The sequence below is a fragment of the Seriola dumerili genome, unplaced genomic scaffold (assembly GCF_002260705.1).
Source record: "Seriola dumerili isolate Sdu_G_001 unplaced genomic scaffold, Sdu_1.0 BDQW01000003.1, whole genome shotgun sequence".
Lineage (NCBI taxonomy): Eukaryota > Metazoa > Chordata > Actinopteri > Carangiformes > Carangidae > Seriola > Seriola dumerili.
In genome coordinates, this window is record NW_019174258.1 from 10,871,124 (window position 1) to 10,894,641 (window position 23,518).

Genomic DNA, 23,518 nt, shown 5'->3' on the forward strand with positions numbered 1-23,518 from the left:
GTGTGTGGAGGATAAAGACTGAACGAACAACTGTCGCCCATCAGTCAGTGAAGGAATTTACTGTTATAACACAAAAGAGAAATCAATCACATTTGAAAGAAATGAGAAAATTCACAAAACATAACATGAGACAAGTATTGAGTACACATATGATAAAACCTCTTTTATTTTTCTCAACTCTTTTTAAAAAGTAGTGCCTCATGGTTCCAGTGTATGTCCTTTGCCAAATCATCATCTCCTGTTTACTTGATACTTGATCAATACTCTGTCACATAGAAGTGAAAAATCCCATTCTATTGACCACCATTTGCTTTATTTCTTATTTTTTAACCACCGCTCTGTCACGTGGTCCTTTTAAGATCACAAGAATAATTGTTATATTGCAGGCACTGCACATCTGATCTTGCTTTCATAGTTTTGTTGCTTTTTGAGGCATCTGAAGCCAATTCTACTGTTGCAGTCATCGTATATCAATCTAAATAATGGTATCTATGTAGGCCTACAGAATGAATATATGTTGTTAACAATTGAAACTACAAAACATTTTGGGCCATTAAAGGAAAGGAATGATTTTTTATTTTACCATTGCTTCTCTACTGTAATCGAACCCCCTTTTGGCCAGCCCCACCCTCTTTTTCTTTCATCCTGACCCCTGTGAAGGCACACCCAGGGAATGCTTTCGTCAGGAAGCCACCACATGCACAGTGCATGTGCAAAAAGCCAAGGGCAGTGGTGTCACCCAGTGTTCACACAGTGACAACGTCATCATGGATAAACGTCCTGAATCAAGAATCACCATGGTCATACTCAAGCAGCTATTGCGAACAAAACCAAAGCTGACATTCCAGCAGTTTCCCATGAATATCAGGGTATTTCTTTTTTTTTTTCAATTTACCTGTAAACAAGAAGGCACTTTTTGCAATAAAATGGCATGTGATGTTTTTGGATTATATTTAGTCAAAATTTTGTATCACATGTAAATTGTCAATTTAATAATTTTTCAAGTAGTTTGAACTACTTTTTCTAAGTAGCTTTAGTGAACCAAACTAGATATTTCCCTAGAGAAGCTTTGCTGTAGCTCAACCTCCTCCAGCATGCAGTAATTGGTAGCTTTCAAAGTAGCTTCCCTAACACTGGTTGTCATTGCAGTTCAAAATAAAATAACGCTGCTGACAATTTGTTCTCAAGCATGGTATTGTACCATGACTGCAAACATTTTTCTCCACAATAGTGTAATAAAAATACAAAAGAAGCGTAGTTTGGTTCTATGTTTATCATGGTTTTATTGGCATTTTCCAAGGTATTATTTTACAGTGATGGTCACAGTCTGGAAAGGTAAACAGACATGAAACAAAAAGAGTGGCACTATTGCAGATAAATATGGGCCTCTCCTCTGTGTGGCCTACATATGTAGCATGCGGTTGCCATGTTAGGATATTTTTTGCCTGGAAAAATGAATTATTCAGTGTCTTCTAGCAGTGGATGGACATGCATAACACTTAATGCGGTACTTGATATTGCTAGGGTTGAATCACGGGTAAAGCAGTCTGGCCTGGTATGTGTGTGTATAACTTTGCCAAACAGTTGGATTGGTTGCTGCTGAACTATGACCTCGAAGCAAAGCTCCACCTCCTTTCATTATCAATCACAAAGTTAGCTGTTACGATTAATGCCCAATAATTTGTCTGTTAAACAAGAGTCCCATCAATCATGCTGTTCAGACCACATACAAACGCAGTGTTTCGCACAGACACTGAGCCTTATGATACAAATATGAAGTGTCAGTAATCAATTCAAAATTCAACCCTTGCTTTTGAATGGTTAGATTTAGCTCCCTGAGGAAAAAGTATATACTATACAGTATATGGCATCAAACTGTTTTAATGCTGCTCCATTAGTAGAGTTGGTGAAAGACTGGTGCACTAACAGTCATGACTAAAAAGTTCATATTTTCATCCAAATGGCTCAAATACTTGCAAATACTTCACTGAGTATCCATGGTCTACTATGTTATTAAGATCTGAGTGGCTCCACATCTACATTAAATAACTGTATTCAAACAACGGCCTTGGTTACAAGCTGTGCATGTTGCATGTTCACTATATTAACAACAAATCACTGTGGCCTTATCATGTACCATCACGACATCTTAACGGATGAATACACAGTGTGTCTCACATGGACAACATCAGAATACTGACATGGGGGTGGGGGCATCATGGAACAAGGTGTACATACAGTTTATATTACACGCAGACTTAAAAAAAAAGAGTGATGAAGAACACAGGACAAGTGATCTAAATCAATTAAGCCATTTAAGAAGCACTATGTACAGTATGGAGAGAGTTTGAGTGGACGTTGTGTGACAGAACTATTATTTCTTAACAAAATCAAAAGAGTGACAACACAGAACAACACTGACAATAAGGGGAGGGAAGGGACTGAGGGAAGGGATGGTCAGGAATGGGGGGGGGCAGAAGGATGTATGATATGTGCATGTGTACAAACTTCTACAAGTATCACAATAAAAGCATGATATTGTAGCGCCTGCTGTTGAGCCAAGGAAGAGGGCGCCGTTGGTGTTGGGGGTCGGGCTGGGTTTGGTTGGTGTTGTTATTTTTAGGGTGCCTGGGGTTAAACGGGGATGAAAGCACTTTTTCACTGCAGTTTAGCCACTGCCCAACATCTTTGTCGCACGCTGGTTGGCCTCGTCAATCCTGGTCTTGTTGGAATCAGCCTGGAAGGAAAACAAAAAGACGGGTTCTTACTCCGCTCAGGTAACAGTCGGAAAAGTGGTCAAACCAGTGCTAGATGGTGGAGATGAGAAACTTTTATAAAAACATACATACTGATGGACAAATGATGTTTAACCCAGATTTTGTCCATTGGCATGTGAACCAGATTTTCTCCATTAGTGTGTCAAACCCAGGCATAATCTGCTCTAAATCAGCACCGCTGCATCCGCTGTCACATTGCCTAATGCTACACATGTAAACCACACCAAATATCAGCTAAATGCTATACTCTCTACTGTATATTAGTAACATTATTTCTAGTTTGTTACCTTTCGTTTACTTAGTTTACCTGTAATTCTTACAATACAGTGTTACAACTAGACTTTCTTGCATTAACTAAATGCATAAATTTGACCACACTCTGTTTGCCCCCATAGCTTTTCACACCTTCTCCTAGCATTAATATAAATGGGCCCTTAAATGGTTATTTCACTGAGTAGTCTTGAAAATCTTGTGCACTTTGTAGCGTCTTAATTTTCTAGTTTCATCAATACAAATACATAAATACAGCAAATCTGTACTTGTATTTCCTCCTTGAGCCTCACATTGTATCGGGCTGTTGTCCCATGTTGCCAATATTTTGGAGCATCACAGTTTTACCAATAAACTCTGTTGCCACTGTCTTTGTCCAACTTTGGATTCAACTGTAATTTTCTGCTCCAACAACTAGTAGAGGTTGTTGCCTAGTAACAACTGACTTGTTTCCATCAATAACTATGAATTTAAAATAGCGAGGAGTAGTACATAAGAGTCATTCAATTCTCTAAAAAATACTGCAAACACTCCCTGATCTTCTCCATGGCAGTGGTATACATGTAGTGCTCATTGTGCAGTACCTTCTCCATGATCCTGTCAATCTGGCGGTTCTGGGTGTCAATCTCCTGGCCCATGTCCAAGGCCATGTGACGCAGATTGCCAATGATGCCGCCCACCTGCTCCAGATTCTCATCCATCTCATTCTCCCGGGCATCATCTGTTACCCTACAGCACACAGGGTGAGGAAGTGGGACTAATTAATGGCCATAGATTACGTGGTAGATACTGTTGTGACCTGTTGGATTGTGCTCAAAAGCACAAGCACCACAAAACTGTATAACTGTATAACTGTATAACGCATGCAATGTAAGATGGAGGCCATATTGGACAATACCATCCATCCTCTCCACAACATTCTGTCAGGATAGAGAATCAGCTACAGGTGCAGCAAACGTCTCATCTAACTGCGCTGCACCTGTAGCTGCTTCTCTATCCTGCCAGAATGTTGTGGAGAGGATGGTTGGTTCAGGAGATCCTTTGTTCCCACTGCCATCAGGCTATACAACACCTCAGCCAAAGGATGTGGACTAATCTAATTATTATTATTGCTTATTCATTATTAACTGTTTTTATTATTTTATTATCAACAATGGGATAATGGACACATGAATTTCCCCTAGAGGATAGATAAAGTATCTATCTATCTATCCATAGTACAGTACAGTACGGGACAAGTAGATACAATATGTTTTAAATGAATTCCTGGACATCAGTAAAACTAGTCAGTATCTTTCTTTTTCAGATATTAGGACATTTAAGGATGAAACAATAAGGGGTACTGGCTACTCATTAAAATGTATTTATCTACCACATGGCCTACTCTGTCTCATTCATGTTATAGGTTGTCTGAAGAGTCAGTACCATGGACAGCACCTTACATGACTGAGAGAGTCCTGTTTTCAAGGAACCAAAAAAACTCAACAGACGAAAGCACCCTGTTACCCCAAAGCACTCAGATCCACATGACGTGAATTATATTTTATAATTTTATACTGTGATTCCCAACTAGAGGGTCAGGACCCCTCCACTGGGTCGCAAGATGATTCAAATGAAGCTCTGCTAAACAAATTTGAATTCTTTTTTGTTGGATGTATCTCTAATTGTTGTTTTTTTGTAAAAAGTTTTACCTTTTCAGGTTTTGTTGAGGGTCACACACAAAAAGGTTGGAAAGTAGTGAAATAACATCAGGTTTATACAGTATATCCAAATTTGTTCCAGTGGTAACTCTTTTTTTCTAAATATGAAACAACTACATCGCCTTATTGAACTCATTGTTGCAGACTGAGCTGAATGTGTCCTGGTACCTCTGGGAATTCCTTCACTCTGTTAGCTTAGAAATGTTACAGTACATTGAGATACAATTTCATCCATTCCCAAGGGGAAACTGTATTGTTCCAACAGCAAATAGTATCACTAACTGACATACTGTCCATAATGATGGTGAAATATTACTTTAAAAGTCAAAATGGGCAATCTATTCCAGGATAAGTCTCATATAACATTATATAAACATTATCACCTACTCAAATATGCACAAAGACACAAACATTTAGGACCTCTCACACAAACACACACAAACAAACAAGAATGCCAGCTACACACATACAGAGGGGCACACGCAGGCCAACACCTACACACACGCACTTACCTGCGAATGAAGCCCCCACTGATGGCCATCTGTTCACGCTCGTCCACCACTCGAGCCCCTGGCTGGCTGTTCACCACTCCATCCTGGTTCGATCCCCAGGCCTGGCCCCCACCCTTAATCCTACCACACACACATTTCAGTCAGGGCCAGTGGAACTGTTGTTTTGAGTGTTTCTTTTTGTATTTGTTTGTGTACAGGTATGTGTGCGCCCTTGTTTGCTTGTTTGTGAATGTAGCAGATTAGGTGCACTGTGGGTGTGCTTATAAGTGTACAGTATGTTGGCCACTGTGTGTGACACTGTGTGGGTGTGTGTGTGTGGGTGTGTGAATGTGTATATGCTTGTCTATGTAAGTGCATGTTTTCTAGCGATTTACTATAAAAAACATATACATTAATATATGTTTAGAAAGCATTGGATCGTATGGTTTCAAGCCATTTAGCTACTAAAAGCAACATGCCACGTATGATAAAAGGCACATACATGCACTTGCAGTCTGTTAGTGAATAATTGATCTAACATGCAGATCAATTGAATCCGAGCACGATAAGTTCACATATGACTTGTGTTAGAAAGTAATTAAGACTTAAAAACACTCTCCCACAAGCACATAGAGAAGAGCACAAACACAGTAACCAGACTCCAGACAGAGGAGACACAAACACACACACATACATATAAACATGCAGAGTGAGAGGACATGCAAGGCAGACACATAGTACACAATGTTTGACACGGGCAGGGAAAACACGTAGAGAGGAACAGGATCAGACACATGTATCTATTAAAAGAAAACCAAATAGTTAGATCCATTGTGGAAAACCAACCGAAGAACATTTTGCATGCAAGACTAAGTGATACAGTAGCTGTGATGAGCCCTTCATTTCATCTGGATGGATAGATCTGTAGGATGATACACTGTATACAGTCAAATAGTCAAATGTAATTCTTAGCATTTGTTTTATTATGCTTGAAGTACCTTATGGGTGGAAGTCACCACTAGGGACAATACGATGGTTGTTTAAATACACTGTTTAAAAGCTGATTTTGTTCACTTTTCAATGAAGGAAAACTATTGTATGTAGCAGTATTGTCTTGAGGTGGTAAATCACACCCATTCTGTGCTCCAGACAGTTTATAACAACAAGCAAGAATTATCTTTATTATGCTATTTGACCCAGGGCCGCCATAAAATAGAGTCAGATGAAACACATGACATAACCACAGGATTACATAACAAGTGGTTTGTGACAGGGAGGATCAAAGAGCTATAGAACAGACAAGATCTGAACCCTGGAAGCAGGACCAAAATGGACCAAATGGAGGCAGCAAAAACCCCAAATATACCTTCATACAGAAAACGAAAAGTTCAGTCCAAAATCAGGAAGTAACTAGTAAAACAGATTAGTTACACATTGTAACCATTGTAACTATACTATTGTCAACATCCTGCTCATGATAATCCTGTTTTGGACAAAATAATAATTTGATGTGCCGAATTTAATCTCCAGAATGTTTATAAGAATTATTGTGATACACACTGAAGGCAAAGAAGTACCACAATTTTGCTTTCTAGGTCAGATGTAAAATAGAAAATCATATATCTATCTATAGAATTGTTTTGGGTCTGTTTGCCTTTTCTCAAAAAACACATTTTATACTAATAACCAACAATAATATAAATATTACATATAGTGTATCCCATGTATTATAAATCATTATGACCTCACTTAATTCATTCCCAGAGGATTGAATGAGAAATATGTTGCTGCGAACCCAACACAAAATATGCAAAATAGCCATTTCTGTCTTGGTTTGTCAGCCACTTGTGTTTTCTATAGCTCTGAGATAAACAACTGTATACAGTACATGTATTGGTCCCAGAATATAGTATGCTCAGACATGACTCAGTGGCCATAGTTTGGCTGTGAAGGTCCAGAGAACAGATCACACAGGAGTTTGGCAAAACTGGCATGAAAAATCCATCTTCTTAACAAAGCCACAAATACAGGGTTTCAGAGCTTTAACATTAACATGGTATTACCCGATGTAGAGTGTGATTATAAAAACGTTTGCCTAACTCATGCACGATATTTCATTCTGTAGGACAGTCCTGAGGGAGGAGAGGGAAGAGGCTCCAAGGCATCTTTAGTTCATATCTCAGGTTCATACGGCACAGTTGGTTTGTTAAAGAGTAAGTTGGGTATTTTAGTAGCTCTCATTTCTTTAAAATGCATCTTTATTCTAATTATAAGGTTTGTGTACTGGAATAGGTCATGAAATAAATAATATGTTGCATCACCTTCACATCTGTTTACAGAGCAGAGAACACCCTGAACTATATTAAGCCTTACTTACAATTTAACCACTGTGTACTGCCTGAAAAATGTATAGAAAATATTATACATCAGGAATAAAAAAAACAATCATTGCACCTAAGAACTTGGACTCAAAAAAATTATACTTAAAGGGATAGTTTTGTTCATTTGACTTCCTGTAGAGAGTTTAATGAGTGGACACCACTGCCATGTAAATATGAAGCTACACAAGCAGCTAGTTAGCTTAGCTTCTCACAATAAATGGAAACAGGGGGAAACACCAAGCCTGTCAAAGCACTGTCAAAATTAATCTAACAGCTCCTCTAAAGATAGTGCAGCTCATAACCCCCTGGAAAATTGCTATGTTTAGTTTTTATATTAAACAAGCACAATTTAATTTGCTTAATTAATTCATGAGCTTTCGAGGTAACGGCAGGAGTGTCTTGTTAGCTTTGGACAGAGCTAGCTGGCTATCTGTTTCCCCTGTTTCTCAGCCAATCGTCTGCCACCTCCTCCAACAGACATGAGTGTGGTATCAATCTTCTCATCCAACTCTCTGCAAAAAAGCAAATTAGCATATTTCTGAAATATTGAACTATAACTTTAAAATAGGCATCTGATCTGAATGATCATTCAGATTGCTTGGCTGCAAGTACCAGTTGTATAATATACTGTACTGCCACATACTTGATTAAAATAGCAGCCAGTTTCTCAAATGTAATGCACAATAAATCAGCAGCATGCTTTGCATCTCCTAAATTCCAGGAACTAAGAGCCTTAATTAAACATTTCATTTAAAATCAGATACTTTTCTTTGAATGCACTGCAAGAGATCCATGTAAATACCAACGTTAATAGATTTATAAATGACCACAAAATAAAAAATTTAGTAGAGAAGTTAGCTAGTTGATTTACTCTTTGCTTGGACTTTGTACACAGCATGCATCATGCTGCAGGGTGTTAGGGTGGGTGCTCGGGTGGGGTTCACGGGTATGGTGGGTGCTGTGGCCAGATCCCTGCTGATGCTGCTACCTGCTGGAAGAGAATCTCTCATCCAATGTGGAATGAAGGGCTTTTGAAGACACCAGACAAGGAGGCTGGAGAGCAAATAAAGTGGCAATCGGACCTGTTGTGCATGTGTGTTTTGTTTATGCACGCACACAATGTTTCACTCAATCCAGTCTCAACTTCAACACACCCACACGTGCATGCAGTGCTGGTGCCTGTTCAGAGAGTGTGTTGTTGTGGCTATGGGCCTGACTGCTCACACCACAGGTCACCATGCTCTATACACCAGAAGCAGGCAGACGGATAGAGAGGCAGGTAGGCGGTCACTGAAACACATGTAGTCAGGCGACACAGGCAGCACCTACTTGTTACAGGGACATGAACATAGACCACAGAACTGTCCTAGATTGTTCAAATTCTTTTCTGCATCCTTCATGTCCTTATTGATTTGGTCCATCCCCTCCTCGATGCGCTCCAGTTGTTCTGATTACCAACACATTGTCATTTTTCCCAGCAAAAGAACGAAAGCACGTGAGAAGAGAAGAGAGGAGGAAGAAGTCGCAGGTGGAAGGAAGGGAGGGGAGTAGAGAGGGGAAACAAAGGAGAAGAGACAAAAAAAGACATTGACTGTGACAAGAGAGACATCAGACATCACCACCACCACCAGCACTGGACAGGCAAGAGCGTGGGGCTCCTGGCCGGTACCTACTTTTTAATACATGGGCATATCAGACCACAGCATTGTCCTAAATCTTTTAAATCTTTCTCGGCCTCCTTCAGGTCTGCGTTCACCTTGTTCATGCCCTCCTCCACACGATCAAGTTGTTCTGGTAAGGACAAAGGCATGAGAGCAGTGAAATAAGATTGACTGGTTTGTTTATTTTTTGAGGGTTGGCGCTCTAGATGCTACAGTGCAAGAGGCAACATATTTTGTCTAGATGCAGAAGGCAAAGAAGGCAACAAGCACGAAGATTACCTGGGTATTACCTGGGTATTACTGTTGACACGCTTTTGCTTTGCATGTGATTTTTTTCCCCTATGGATTCTACATTTTGTTTCCTACCTCCATCCAGAGGAATGTATTTCTTTTCTGAGTATTTCATCTGAGCAGGAGAGGCAGTATGCTTCATCCAGCTGTATCTGTACACGACTGTATGAATACTACTGCATACCAGTGAGAGCGGAGATAGACGACACAGAGAGAAATCTAAGGCTGCCCTGATGATGCAAAGTTTAGAGGAACACCAGAAACCAGCTCATGAAGATGTGACAGCCCTGAAAGACAAACGAATGAACGAGCAGCTAATCAATAAACAAATCATGAAATGAATGTGATGGAAACCATCATTCAGGCACATGAAGTCATGCGCGTTTCCTTACTCAGGTGGTCAATAGGGCACCGAGCTATAAAAAGGCTCTGATTCAAGGTCAGATCCTCTCTGTGGCTGGTTAATGGTTATAGGACAGGACGGCAGTAATCTCCATCAGGGGAAAAGGCCCATTTTGTCCTCCAAGAGAAACTCTTAAGATTTGATTAGTCACACTGTAGTGCAGAGGACTCCGATGACCACAGAACACAGGTTCAGGTGCTGCAGCTGCTAATAATTAGTTGAACTCATTAACAACATCTGATGGTAAATTACAACCTTGGCTTACCTTGTCTGTCATCAGTGGTGAATGTAACTAAGTGCATTCACTCAAGTACCATGTTTGAGTACGATTTGAGGTAGTCAGACTTTACTCATATACTTTTAAGCCAAATTCTTTAAACTTTTAATCCACTGTATTTCAGAACTAAGTACTTTACGGTAAATACATTATAATTGACTGATGTAGATTAAAGTAGCTAACTGAATATAAACTACTTCAAATTAGCTCCATCTCAACCAGCTGCAACAGTAAAATGCTTAATATGCATTGATGCATTAATATTAACTAACTAATAATGTTGTATATAATAATATAACACTCAAAGGGGCATTCTTCTGCTGAAATGGTGCTTCTATGTTTGATCATTTAAGAGCAATTTGCAGATAATACTTCTGTTCTTTTACTTAAAAGCTCTGCACACGCTCAGCTGTTTGTACTTATCCTGCCTGATCAGACTCATTTGATCTGGGAAGCAACAAACAATAAGTTGTGTCATTTCATACAGATACAGAGCCTCAATAAACAGGGGGTAGACACTATCAGCTACAGAACATGGAACTGGAAAACTACATGTTCCTCACTAAACGTCTGCTCTGTGTTTTATCTTCCTCTCTGCAACAGTGGACTTCACTTTCTACATAACCAACATCCTAACTATAACCAGCAGGGAGGGAAGGAGTCAGTCTACCAGTGCTCTGAAAATACACGGAACAAATGTTTCATAAAGATGACTACATTAATCAGGTAAGTCAGAGGAGGAGGAACGTGAGAGGGAGAGAGAGTGAGAGAGAGAGGCATTGTTTATCTCCTCGCCTTTGCACAGCCAGGCCAGACTTAACAACCTGCCTCCTCCCCTTCGTCTGAGGATTACAGGGCTGAGGGCCTCCCCTCCCCTCCCCTCCCCTCCCCTTCCCTCCTCCCTCCTCCCTCCTGGACCGTGAGTCAGTCACAGGTTTAACCAGCTAGAAAGAAGGATGACTTAATAGGTGCAATAGGCCTTTTTCACAGCATCAGGAAAAACACAGGTGTTACTAATAACATTAACAATAGCTCTATTCTATTCAAGTGACGTGACTGAACCTGAAAGTGAAGCAGCTAAATGGAAATCAGCCATCATTCATTTTATTATTTAAACCACGTTGGCATTAGGCCACAGTTCTGTTTCTACAAGGAAATTCCCATAAAAGCTTTTTATTAAAAATACAGTTTTAAAAGCAGATGGTGAGGTGTGCTCCATTACAGCAATGCTGGTAATAGTAAACTTTGCATTAACTTTCTAATATGCTGCACTCACTGCTTTATTATCCCATTCCTAAAGGGGTGTCATTATACCCACATCAGATATATATTATGATAAAAAGTATTTCTTTAAAAATCTCAAAATAGTACAGGTAAGTACACACTGACTCCAGGCCATAAAATGTATTCAAACATTTTGATCCCAGCCAGATCTCCAGTTCAGTTTGTCAGATTTAAATAAAGACGTTCACTTCGTGCTTCACCAGGTTCTGTAAGATATAACTCTTGAAATGCACCAGTCCATCATTTCAATTCACTTTACTTGCAGTGTCATGGAGACGAAAATGAGACACTGATGTATGTTGTTGGCTTACTGTGTGTCATTGACTGGTATGCAAGTAAATCTATTTTTGGGTTCAACATTGATCCAAGAGAAACAGGAAAAGAGGAGAGTCACTGGGACAAGCTGTGATGCTCCAGTCCAATAAACAAAAAGAAGGAAACCTATGATCTCCAGTTATTAATTTAAGAAATTTAAAATAAATGTATCAATATAAAACAAAAAAAAAACAATCACACTCCATGTACATCTTCAACCTGCAAGAGCTAAAATCAAACCAATGTCTTGTGCCCTGAGCTATGACATCTTGCTACATGTGTGGGGGCTCACTGACGACCAGATGCAATTCATCAGCCCTGACTGAGTGTAATTCAGGTCAACACGGACGTAACAGCCAAGCAGGGAGCAACTCATTAGCTGCAGTGAGACCTCCAACACAGGATATACATCACTGCAAGTAACGACAAATCTCCTCCTATGTATGACCTGTGTGTGTGTGTAAAGGACAGCTCCCCCCCTGTTTACAGCTCCACAAGACTTCATTGATTACCATGGAAGGATATTACTTACAAGTCTTTTTTTTCTTTGGCAATGTAAGAAGGAATTCTTGATGTAAATAACATGTAAAATATGTCACAGACAAATAAAGTAGAGGCTTGTATAGTTCAGTATTCACTGCAAACAGGAAGGAGGAGTTAGGAGCGGGAGAAGGAGAAGGATGACTAGAAAGAAGAAAGACGAGAAAGGGCCTCATCATTAATGTAATGGAGGGATCTCCATGCAAATGAACTGAAAAAGCGAAACAAAAAGTGGAAGTCAGGAGAGAAAAGCAAAGGGAGCAGGTGCTGGCGAGAAAGAATAGGAACATGAAATAAAGAAAAGAAGAGAAGACGGGGAAGAGAGCTAGACAGATGGGGATCAGGTATAGAGGACATTAGCTGAGAGGCAGAGGTAATTTAAATCTGTGAATTGATTGGTGTCCTGTGATAACAGCAGTGAGCTGTGCGCTGTAGCAGCCGTTTCTCCAGGGGAAAAGACAGGACGAAAGAGAACGCGAAGGGGGGAAACAGGCTATCTGTTCCTTTGACAGGCCAATTAGACTGCTCTTTCACGCATGGAACTAAGTACAGGCCTTCGGTAACACACATACACACACATCTCCAACGCATATTATGAGTAGACGCTCCGCTGCACACAGTAAACGTACCCACAAAACACCAGCCACTTTCATGCGAGTATAAAATGTGAAAAAGTGGAAACATTAGTCTGATTGAACATAGGAACTTTGTCGCTCTGACCAAGATTTACAGAATAAAAGAGGACTTATAGTGTTAATCTGGCTTGTGCTTAGCAGCTTTTCTCCCTCTCTGTTCATGCTCCAGTCATTCAGTCAAAGTTCATGGTGTCAAGTACAGTCTCTCTAAAATATTAAAAGAATCAAACACTTTAAGATACACAAATGTAATATACTTATATATATTGAATTTCAATATATGAAATATATGTACATATAAAATAAAAACATATATGTAAAACTTATATATCAAACCTATTAGAAATTGGAACAATTTGATATCTCGACATATATGTCCAGCCCATACAAATATGTATGTTTATGTTTTATGTATGTTACATAAATATATATCCCAAACCCATCCCAAAACCTGTCAATATATGTTGATATTATATACAGAGGGTCCAGAAGTCTGAGACTACTTCCATAGAATGGGAAGATAGACATGTTTAAAATTAATAAGAAATTTATGGGAAAAACATATATAAAAGCGTATAGAATTTTCATATGTATGTTGTTTTAATAAACTTGCATATACGTATGAATCAAACATGTATTGTTAACATGGTTGCAACATGTTGTACCATATAAAAATCCATCATATAGATATTTTCATTATATGTACATACAAATATTTACTATGGGTATTTCATATGTTATAAACGTATATGTCCATATTGCCAGAGGATATATATATGTGATAATAATATATCTCCTTATATATCTCTTGATATAGGGACATATATATTATATATTACATTTCTGTATGAGTACACGGATTGTGTAAAAATTGAATTCTTCAGTATCAAAACATCCCTCTGTCTGACTTTATATTTCACTGCAAATCAGTGCTCAGCTGCAGCAGCTATCCATAAATCCATTACTTAGTTTAAGCATAAAGTCTTTCCTAAGTATCTTAGTCTCCACTACTTAGTTTCAAACTACTGACTTACTAAATTAGGTTGCATCATTAAAACTAAAGATGTCAGTGATGTGTTAAAGAACATCCAATCAATTAACAGTGTTAACAGGAAGTCAACAGCTGTAGCATAACCTTCAAAAATAAAGATATATTGAACTTGACTGCCAACATTTTGTAAATTTAGGTATGGCTTTGTTTTATTTATATGTGCAAACATGGAGGAATATGTGTATCACAGTTGGTAGTATTTGCGCGGTTGAGACTGAGCGGAAACGTGGTATTGAGGCCAGTGTAATTTACATAATGTTTTGTAATTATAAGGTACATGGTATTGTCTTTGAGAAATGTAATTTAAAAACTGTGATAAAGTGTCATATCAGAGTGTCGTCGCTATTCTATACATCTCTTTTACTTTCCTTTCTAAACAAGCCATATTATATTAGCAAGCTAATGTGAGGTTTGGTAGTTCAGCTACACCCAGCAGTTACTGGGTGTAAATATTATCTCAATGTAAAGCAAGTTTGTGTGGCACGCCAAATTTTAATTTAGTAAGTAAATTTAGTAAAATATCCACTTAGTAAAAGCTGGTGCAATTAAGCTCTTACAGTCATCAAAGTTGAAATAAGAATGCACTACATTATTACAATATTTTCTGTTACATTAATATGTACTTTTCTCAAAATCTTTTGTGAAGAACTGGATACTTTTACCTACTCAGGCCCCTGAAAAACTTACAAATGAAGCAATCTGAACAAGACAAATCAGTGTTTGGTTGAACTGCTCAGAAAGGCCATCACCTCTGATGAAGAGTCACAAATAAAGACTGCTTTATTTGAAGTGATCGGAACCAAGTGATGCCACTTTCTCAGGCTTTAGAAAGCTCCTCCAGAGCAGCAGAAGACATCACACATCTGATCTGGCAGGCTGAGTGGGACTGTGTGAGACTGGTACACTGGCGGACATCTAAAGCCTGTGGAGGGACCCTTTAATTCTTATTGGAGGATTGAGCCATAAACAGGGCAGAACTAGAGAGGTTGTGGAGGAATATGAGGAAATAGTGCACAAGTTTGTTACCAGTCAATTGTTTTACCTCTCAAAAAGTATAATAGTAAAATATATCAATTACCAGCTGACCTCTGACTCAGTCAGTCACGTGTCCTGGAAAACATCTCAACCAGGTTTCAGAGAGCAAGGTTAGAAACATTGATTTTAAAGTGGTTCATGTCCTTGTTTTACAGTTTAACATACAGCTAAAATATAATCTATAAGATGAATTTAATATATATTCATCTGACAAATAAGCATAAAAGTGAAATAATAGGGAGGCAAAGCAGAAGGCTAGCTGAAGCAGTCACATCCAGTATAATCATGTTGGCCACATTAGTTCACAGTGTAGCTAAGGTTCCTTTTAAAGACTTGGCACAAGCTCAAAAAGAAATAAACTGTTAATTTACTTTAGTAATTATAAAACCATAAAGGTCATTTTCCCTGGTGTTGTAAATTTGATTCGGACTCTACAGTCTTATACCAGATGTGCTGCTGATGACGATTCTCCCATTATAGCAAGCAGCGAGAGAGAATTGGTTGAGTTGAGCAGATTGAAGGTGAAACCGGTTGTTTGGTGATCGCTCCCTGTCAACTTACCTCCCTGCTCATCCAACATGACCAGAGTCCTGATGCCGGCATCTTTACTCTAACAGACAGACAGAAAGAAAGAGAGGAAAAGAAAGAGAAGTGAAGCGGAAAAGAGGAATAAATGAAAGAGATCAGTGAAGGGCAACAGTGCAGGACAGCAGAGGTGGGTCAAATTACTATTTGAAATCACTTTTTTGAGTGTGACTGATCTCGTCTGATGTTGTTGAAACAGCTCAACCTTCAAGGACTAGTTTGACATTTCTGCTTATTTGCTTTCTTGCTAAAAGTTGAATGAGAAGATTGATACTTCTCTCATGTGTGTATGCTGAATGGAGCTACAGCTGTTTAGATAACCTGGCTCTCACAAAATGAACCAGCATCTTTAAAGCTCACTAATTAACACATTATATCTCATTGGTTTTATCCAAACAAAAATGGAAGTACATATGTTGCTAATCTGCAGCTTACATCTGTACAGTTGATATATAACCTGCTTTGGATGAATCAGTTGAGACTGCACAAACAGTCAAGTGGTGAAAGCAGAAGATTCATTTTTCTCTCTATATGAACACATCTTAAAAATGACAAGACTTGCCATGTTGTTTCCACACACTTTGGTTATTGTACAGATTAAGCAAACCAGATGTAACATGTTAATGTGTGAGCAAGCGCTGGTAGGTGGAGTCCGTTACCTTTGGACTGAACCAGGCTAGATGTTTCCCCGTTTCCAGTCTTTATGCTAAGCTAAGCTAATTATCTGTTGTATCTAGCTTAATTTTTAGTGTACAAACCTCATAGCAGTATCAATCTACTTACACACAAAAAAAACATACATATCAAACATATACACATACACAAATTTGCCAAAATGTAGCTAAAACAATCAGTCAGAAAAAGGGAAGGATTTCATCAGCTATATTTGACCCAAGAATGAAGCAAAGTCATGGGAATAAAATGTCACAGAGAATAAGTAAATACTGCTCATGAAAAGAATCTGACCACAGAAAAATCATTTAGGTAGAGAATGGCCACATACACACCACCACACACTGACAGTAAGAGCTTTACTTTCTCACAGCTAGTGAAACGCTGTGTGAAAATAGATGAAAAATAGCACCTAAAACATAAGCATGATCGGTACCGTGTCAGTGGTACATGGATCATGGGTTAGAAAGCCTTTTGAGATAGCAACCACACAGCAAACAGCAAAAATGTTTTGTAGGAAATGTGATTACTGGCTGGATTACATGGAAAGGCAACTTTTTTCTCTCTTTTTTTTTGTTAAAATGAATGAAGATGTTAGTGGCATTGCTGTCTGAAGTCACTGTGAACTTTTTCTGTATTAAACCAGACCAGGATCTTTCCTTAAACTTAATGAGTGCTGTGGTGAGTCCCCAAACATAACCATGAAAAGTGTAATAATGCTGTAGCCACAGCAAATGGATATGGTGCTACAAGATCAGATATTTTGGAGGAAAACAAATATTTCTATTATGTCTATGAACATTTTACTGATATGTAAATATATCTTCATTGTTATTGTTATGTAAGATCCTAATCTGGTCACAGTTATGTTTCCTATAAAACATATTTGCTCTTACAGTTTAGTTGTATGGAAACATAATTTCTATGAGGCAGCGTTGCATATAGACAGATTTACATCCACCTAATTAAGAATCAGGCAGATGAAAAAATTTACAAGCTCCTCAGAAACCTCAGAAAAGATGCGAAAAATCTCCAGAGAACATATCAAAACGCCATAAATATATTCCTGCATGTCTCTGCACAGACTCTCAGGATAAACTCGTCCACCAAATGGCATGTGCTATATTTGTTATGTTCACTGGGCTGGTACCACAGATTTGTTGACAAAGCTCCAGTAATGAAACACTGTGATTTGGCTTACACAGTTGGCACGTGTTCAGACGCACACACGCACACATACACATATGTACACACAGAACAAGAACATCCATGCAGACTCATATGCTGTTATGTCTTTGTGCATGGGCTTCATCACATAATAACACACTTCAGTGAGCACACGATAACCACATTAACCGCTGCGCACACAACAAAACAACAGCTTTGTGCTCTCCACGAGCCTGAGGCCTCCTCTAACACATATTAAAGTCCAAAGGCCGTTCAGTTCATGCATCAGCCGTTTTGGATCAAAGTGCACTCTGACCTTCTTGGGGGCGTGATGGATAGAGTCCAGTGCTGGAGGCCGGTTGGACATGAAACTGATATAAGTATCAATCAAACTGACTGTCAAAAAGATCTACCAGTGGCCATGGATCTGTATGAGTGTGAAGTTAAGAAGGAGAAAACAGGTTCATTTCCATGAACTAAGGGGGATAGAAGAAGAAGAATTATATAATCTTCAGCACGGAAACCTCAGCAGAGCTACTGTTTGTGTTTAGATGGGCTTAAATCAAGCAGGAGAACTGCTTGTTTACCCACCAGGAATCATGGGAAATCACAGACATGCAAGGGTAGTGGGGCTTCAGGACTACACAGGACAGGATATCTGACCATGCCAACTGGCATAGTCTGATGTGGTGACATCACTTCTTTCTACATGGGTGGTTAAACACACAGACACACACACACACACACACACACACACACACACACACCATCAGGTCTTCACACTTTGCTGCGACACAGAAAGTTGTAAAGTCTCCAGTAAGGACCTGATGATGTTTAAAGCAGTTTCTCCCAAAATAATCTTCTGCCCAGGAAATGAACATGTGCTGATGAATATTTTAAACTCATTTCATCTCTTTCCTTCTTTTTCATTTCAGTGTTTAGAAGAAGTGCTGGTGTGAAGCGGTCTGGAGTTTTTTTTGGGGATATTTTGTGAAGTTTAACTGCATTTAGTTGAATAATAAAGTAGGAATTAATGTTGTCTTTAAATAAAACTTTGGTTGCATTAAAGGTTCGTTGAATTAAAAGTGTTGCTGAAAGCCTGACGATGGTGTCTGTATCAGTAATGATCAAAAAATATAATAATTTCAGGAAAGAAGAAAGAGAGAATGGAGTAAGAAAAATAAGCAAGGCAAAGAAAGAGAGAAAGAGGTCCGTTGACATTAAGACACAGCCCTCTGTAGCCTGGTATTGATTTTTTAGTGAGATATCCTCCCTAATGTCTCCTGGAATCTATGCTAATTCAATCACGGTGGAGACGAGTGCACCAGGATGACCCACATGTGCACCTGCTGCCTGCCACTGGTCAACCAGCACCTGACGTGATATCTGATACATAAACACAAAATTACTTAATCACAGCTATTTTACAACTATTTATTTATTTTTCAATTAATTCATTAATTTGCTTTCTTGCTGAATTGAGTTAAATGAGAAGATTGATTTAATATCTAAACATATAGTAAGAGCTTAGCTTAGCTTAGCACAAAGACTGTCAACAAGGAGAAACATCTAGCCTGGCTCTGTCTGAAAATGATAAAAGCTGTCTTTTAATAAAGATCACAAATTAAAACATTTATTCAAGCTGTACAAAAACAAAGTGTTGCCAAGCAACCAGCAGAAACTTCATGAAGTTACTGCTACTAGCCAAGAAAGTCTGCTAGCACATAATTCCCCTTAAAACCATCCATTAACCATTTGTTAACTCATCTCTCTGACATGCCAACTTGTAATGTAATGGTTTCTAGGCATATAACAGCCCCCATGAATATAATATCATGTCCATCATGTGTACTGTATTATCTGACTTCAGGCCTGACGCTGTTCAAATCAGAATCAGATAAAATCAGATTTCCCGTACTGCTCCACAGAGACACTGGCTTTGGACTGATGTCCTTCACTGTTTATCTCTCACACTCGCCTCGTCTCAGTCTTCGTCCCTCTCGTGTTCACGGCTGTCTTACTTTCTCCTTGTCATTTCCATCTCTCTCACTTTCTTTCTTCACATTTCGTTCTGAGCAATCCAGCAGTTTCTCATTTCTCTTGCGCGCAGGCCTCGTGTGAAGATAACGTTTTCATAAAACCTTCTCTGGGTCTGTCTTGATAAAACCATTTCAGAGACATAGGAAATGTGAAATGTGCTGCTCTACCAAGTCGATTCATTTCCAAGAACAGAATTCATTGTACCACATCTCTTCATTGCTGATACATATTTGATATAGCACTTGGGGGTTTATTCTATTGATGCACAGATTTTGCATAGGACTGAGCCAGTATTTGCTATATATCATGTTCAGTGAATCGGAATCCAATGAAAATGTATGTTTTAATAATGGTAACAATTTCATCATAGAGGCAGCAAAGCTTGTGCAAAATATAGTAGAATACAATAGATTTCAGTTAATGAATTCCAAATTCTAGCATATATTTATATATATATTTACTAATACTGATAGAAATTGTTTGGTAAATCAAAGCCAGAGCCAGTCTAGCTTTCTCCCCCCTACCTCCAGTGTTTGTGCTAAGCTAAGCTAACTGGCTGCTGGCTCTAGCTACATATTTACAGCACAAACATGAGAGTGGTATTGATCTTGTGGTCTAAGTCTAACTATGCCTTTAATTGACAAACTCAGAAGACCTGCAGACGTTGGACACTGTAAACATTTCAGTCAGTTGATGCAGATACAGTAGTTTTCATGGCATCTTACAAAATAAAAGTCATGCCACACGGTGGTCCAGAGAATGAAAAATGGGTCACATTTGCATGAGACAAGGACACATTATATCACTCATGTTTCAAGGAAAGTATGTCCTCTAGTGTTTTATGGCTTTAATACACCAGTTATTACAGTAATACATGTAAACTGTACACACTGTGCACACTGAATATCCAAGGCAACACTGTGTAGCCACAGAGGTGGATATTAAGACTTCTTCCAATAGAACAACAGTGCTGATATTATTATTACCACTGTAAGGCTAAAACTGAAACTGAACTGAAAAAAAATCTTTATGTTTGTGTTTCATATTAATCTCTATAAATTTGATTTATATGATAATAACATAAAATTGATTCACTGTGTTGCTCTCTGATGTAAGTTCATGCATTTCTAATGAGAATCCATGCATAATGTTATTATGATACAGGTTCTGCATGGATTTTACAATTACATTTAAGGTATTAGGCTGATGAGTTGAACCACCTCGACTTACTGGGTACTAATGTAGGATAAGCTTTCTTTTCTGGATCATCAACATTATAACAAACCGCTGCCTCGATCAGTTACTTTGTTTATGTTATTGTGTGGTACTTTGAGTAAAGTAAAGGAATCTGAATACTCCTTCCACCACTGAAAGTCACAATCACAAACAAACAGTAGACTATCAGTTTCTGTGTTCTGTAAGCTAATTACCGTTTTTGTCAATGGGGGCTGGTGGCTTTGAACAGAGCGATATAATGGCTGTTACTGGTTAGACAAAATGGATCTTACGCTTTTACAAAAATGTTTATCTCAGTAGGAATCACATCCATAATTTTATCAGACACTGATAATAACAATCTGAACCTGTCAGTGGAAAAAACAAGCACTTTTAGTTGACGTACTTTGATGCCCATTTATTATATTGTAGCAGCTGTTACACAGTTGCCGGATATAGCGTTCTTGCTCAGTAGTGGAACATTCATCACAAAGATTTTTGTCCCTATTAATCATTTACACCTAAAAACATGGAAAAGTAAGACCCAGGTTAAAAAATCCCGGAGTTATCCTTTAAGCTTCACGGAGGAAATGCCATCACTGTCCTTTAATACCTTTTTAGCAGGGCACTACACAGATCAAAACTCCAGTACAGATGCATATAACTGAGAATGTTTTATCTGATGTAGTCTTGGTGCAGACTCAGACCTGGACAGGCCCTGAACAAGCAGGTATCACTGCACAGATCTCAGATAGATCACTGGACGAGTGTGGTCTGACTGCTCCCCACTCATTCTATTACTGTAAGCTTCACTATAAGCCCTTTTAACACCGAGGTCACGGAGTATTAGCATGTGCTTCCAATTTCCTATGTGAGAGAAAGGTGGACTGTATGGTTAGAGACAGAATCACTTTAATTACAGACTCTGTTTTGTATCCAGTCTGCATGTATGGCCTCTATGGGCAACATACAGAATAATAAAAACTGATAAATGAAAGTTGCTTTGTCACAATTTTAGTGTTGACCATTATTCAAATGCTAAAAATTAAGTCACTCTGAAAAAGAATTTTAAAGCCATAAACTCAAAAAAAACCCCAGAGATAGTTGTATAATATCTACTGTATTATAAGAAGCAGCATGTAGAGTCTCATCCATAATTCATGTTGTTTTATTGCCTATTTGCAGTCTATACTGAGCCTTTTTCTCTGGAGAGATACTAAGTGAGATGGATAAAGATCATGTTGGCAGACAGAGAGGAGAAGATAAACATGGAACTGTAGCTGTTCGCCTCTGTGTCTTTCACTGGATTTTATATGCAAAACAACAATCTAGGAGCATCACAGGGGAACACACTCTGAGCTAACAAACCACTGGATAGTTTCAAATCAGAGACTAGCAGTTGAAATGAACGAATGGCATTCTCCTGGCATTATCTTCAAAGGTCACATATTCAGCCACTGTCAGTATAGAGGCTTGTCTGCCGAGTAGGTCACTGTTGAGGTCAGCCGCAGGACTCAAAACTGTTCCTCCCAGCTTTGTCTCATTAAGACATAGTGGCTGGGGTCTGATGCTAGTAGAAATGTAACAGGCACTAGAGCCCCAGTGCACATACTGATTTAATGCCAGAGACATCAGCTTGGCAGCTCTTAAAGATAACTTCATGCTAACTTTTCTTAGCATACGGACACAATATCTAATCTCAAACACCTGAGTGGTATATTTAAACAGTACTTCTAGAGAATATAAAAGAAACAAGCCAACATGCCCAAACACTGTGGTAGTTAAAGGGGCTATTTTTAAGTTTTCTTTGCCGCCAAAATGTAGTTTATTGCCGGGAGCAGGTGGTGGTGATTGTCGCTTGACGAGAGCTTCAGCCATCGTTGTCTTTATAATTCAAGAGGTCTGTCGTCTTCAGGACAGATTGGAGGCTACAGTGAGTCGCTATAAGAAAGTGACAAGACGGACTGGGGCTGGCTGGTTAGTGTGATAACTTCAGTAGAAGAAAAGGCGTGATAAGAGTTAGCATTGGTGTTGCTTTGCACCACTGGAGGCAGCTCTTGATGAGTGAAGGAATGATGTCTGATGCTGAACTTGCAAGGTAAGTAAGTGGTTAGTAAGCAGCTGTTAATGCTAATGTTGGCTATGTAGAAATAGCAAAACTCACAAATAGCTCCTTTAAGACCTTTTATACTTGACAGGCACAGCTATAGGAGAGCACAACATACAAGGAGATTGTTTTCCCATGCAGGGAAAGCTAAGAACATAATTTTCAGAGTGAACAGGTTATTAAATATCTTTGCTGAACCTTCTTCTGCAGCTAAAGTCTAACAAACTTGGAGAGGACATAGCAGTCCACAGCATGACGAACAAACCCGGTACAGACACCTGGCTGATCAACCAACCATGACGTTTCTACAGATGGTTCACACTCCTTGGACACCAAGCACTTCTCTCATTCACTTCACTGAGTAGCTGAACATTTGGTTGCAATTTACAACGTCAGTATGAGCAATGAAAGTGCTGAAAACAGTTTTATGCAAACCAAGGTTCACTGAATCAATTCTTTTCCATTGAGAAAAAAAGAAATCATGCGAAGAAGAGACTTTTTTTAACAGGTTACAAACGGGTCCTTCAGGTTCAGTAGAGCTTTTTGGACCTAATATTTTAAACCTGTTATGTTTTCTGAAATCACCATAACAATGTGAACAGTGTGTTAAATGTTCAACAT

The 23,518-nt window shown here is 38.8% G+C and overlaps 1 protein-coding gene across 1 annotated transcript in view; it reads right to left on the reverse strand.

The window, feature by feature from the left end:
• Positions 1-1,264: 1,264 nt before the first annotated feature.
• Positions 1,265-23,518, reverse strand: part of LOC111220141 (synaptosomal-associated protein 25-A-like) — a 39,490-nt gene continuing 17,236 nt past the window's right edge. The window contains exons 4-8 of the mRNA XM_022743131.1: positions 15,673-15,721; positions 8,949-9,066; positions 5,260-5,379; positions 3,632-3,776; positions 1,265-2,737 (exon numbers count right to left, since the gene is read on the reverse strand). Coding sequence (XP_022598852.1) covers positions 2,669-2,737; positions 3,632-3,776; positions 5,260-5,379; positions 8,949-9,066; positions 15,673-15,721 — 501 coding nt within the window. The 3' untranslated portion in view covers positions 1,265-2,668. The remainder of the gene's footprint in view (positions 2,738-3,631; positions 3,777-5,259; positions 5,380-8,948; positions 9,067-15,672; positions 15,722-23,518) is intronic.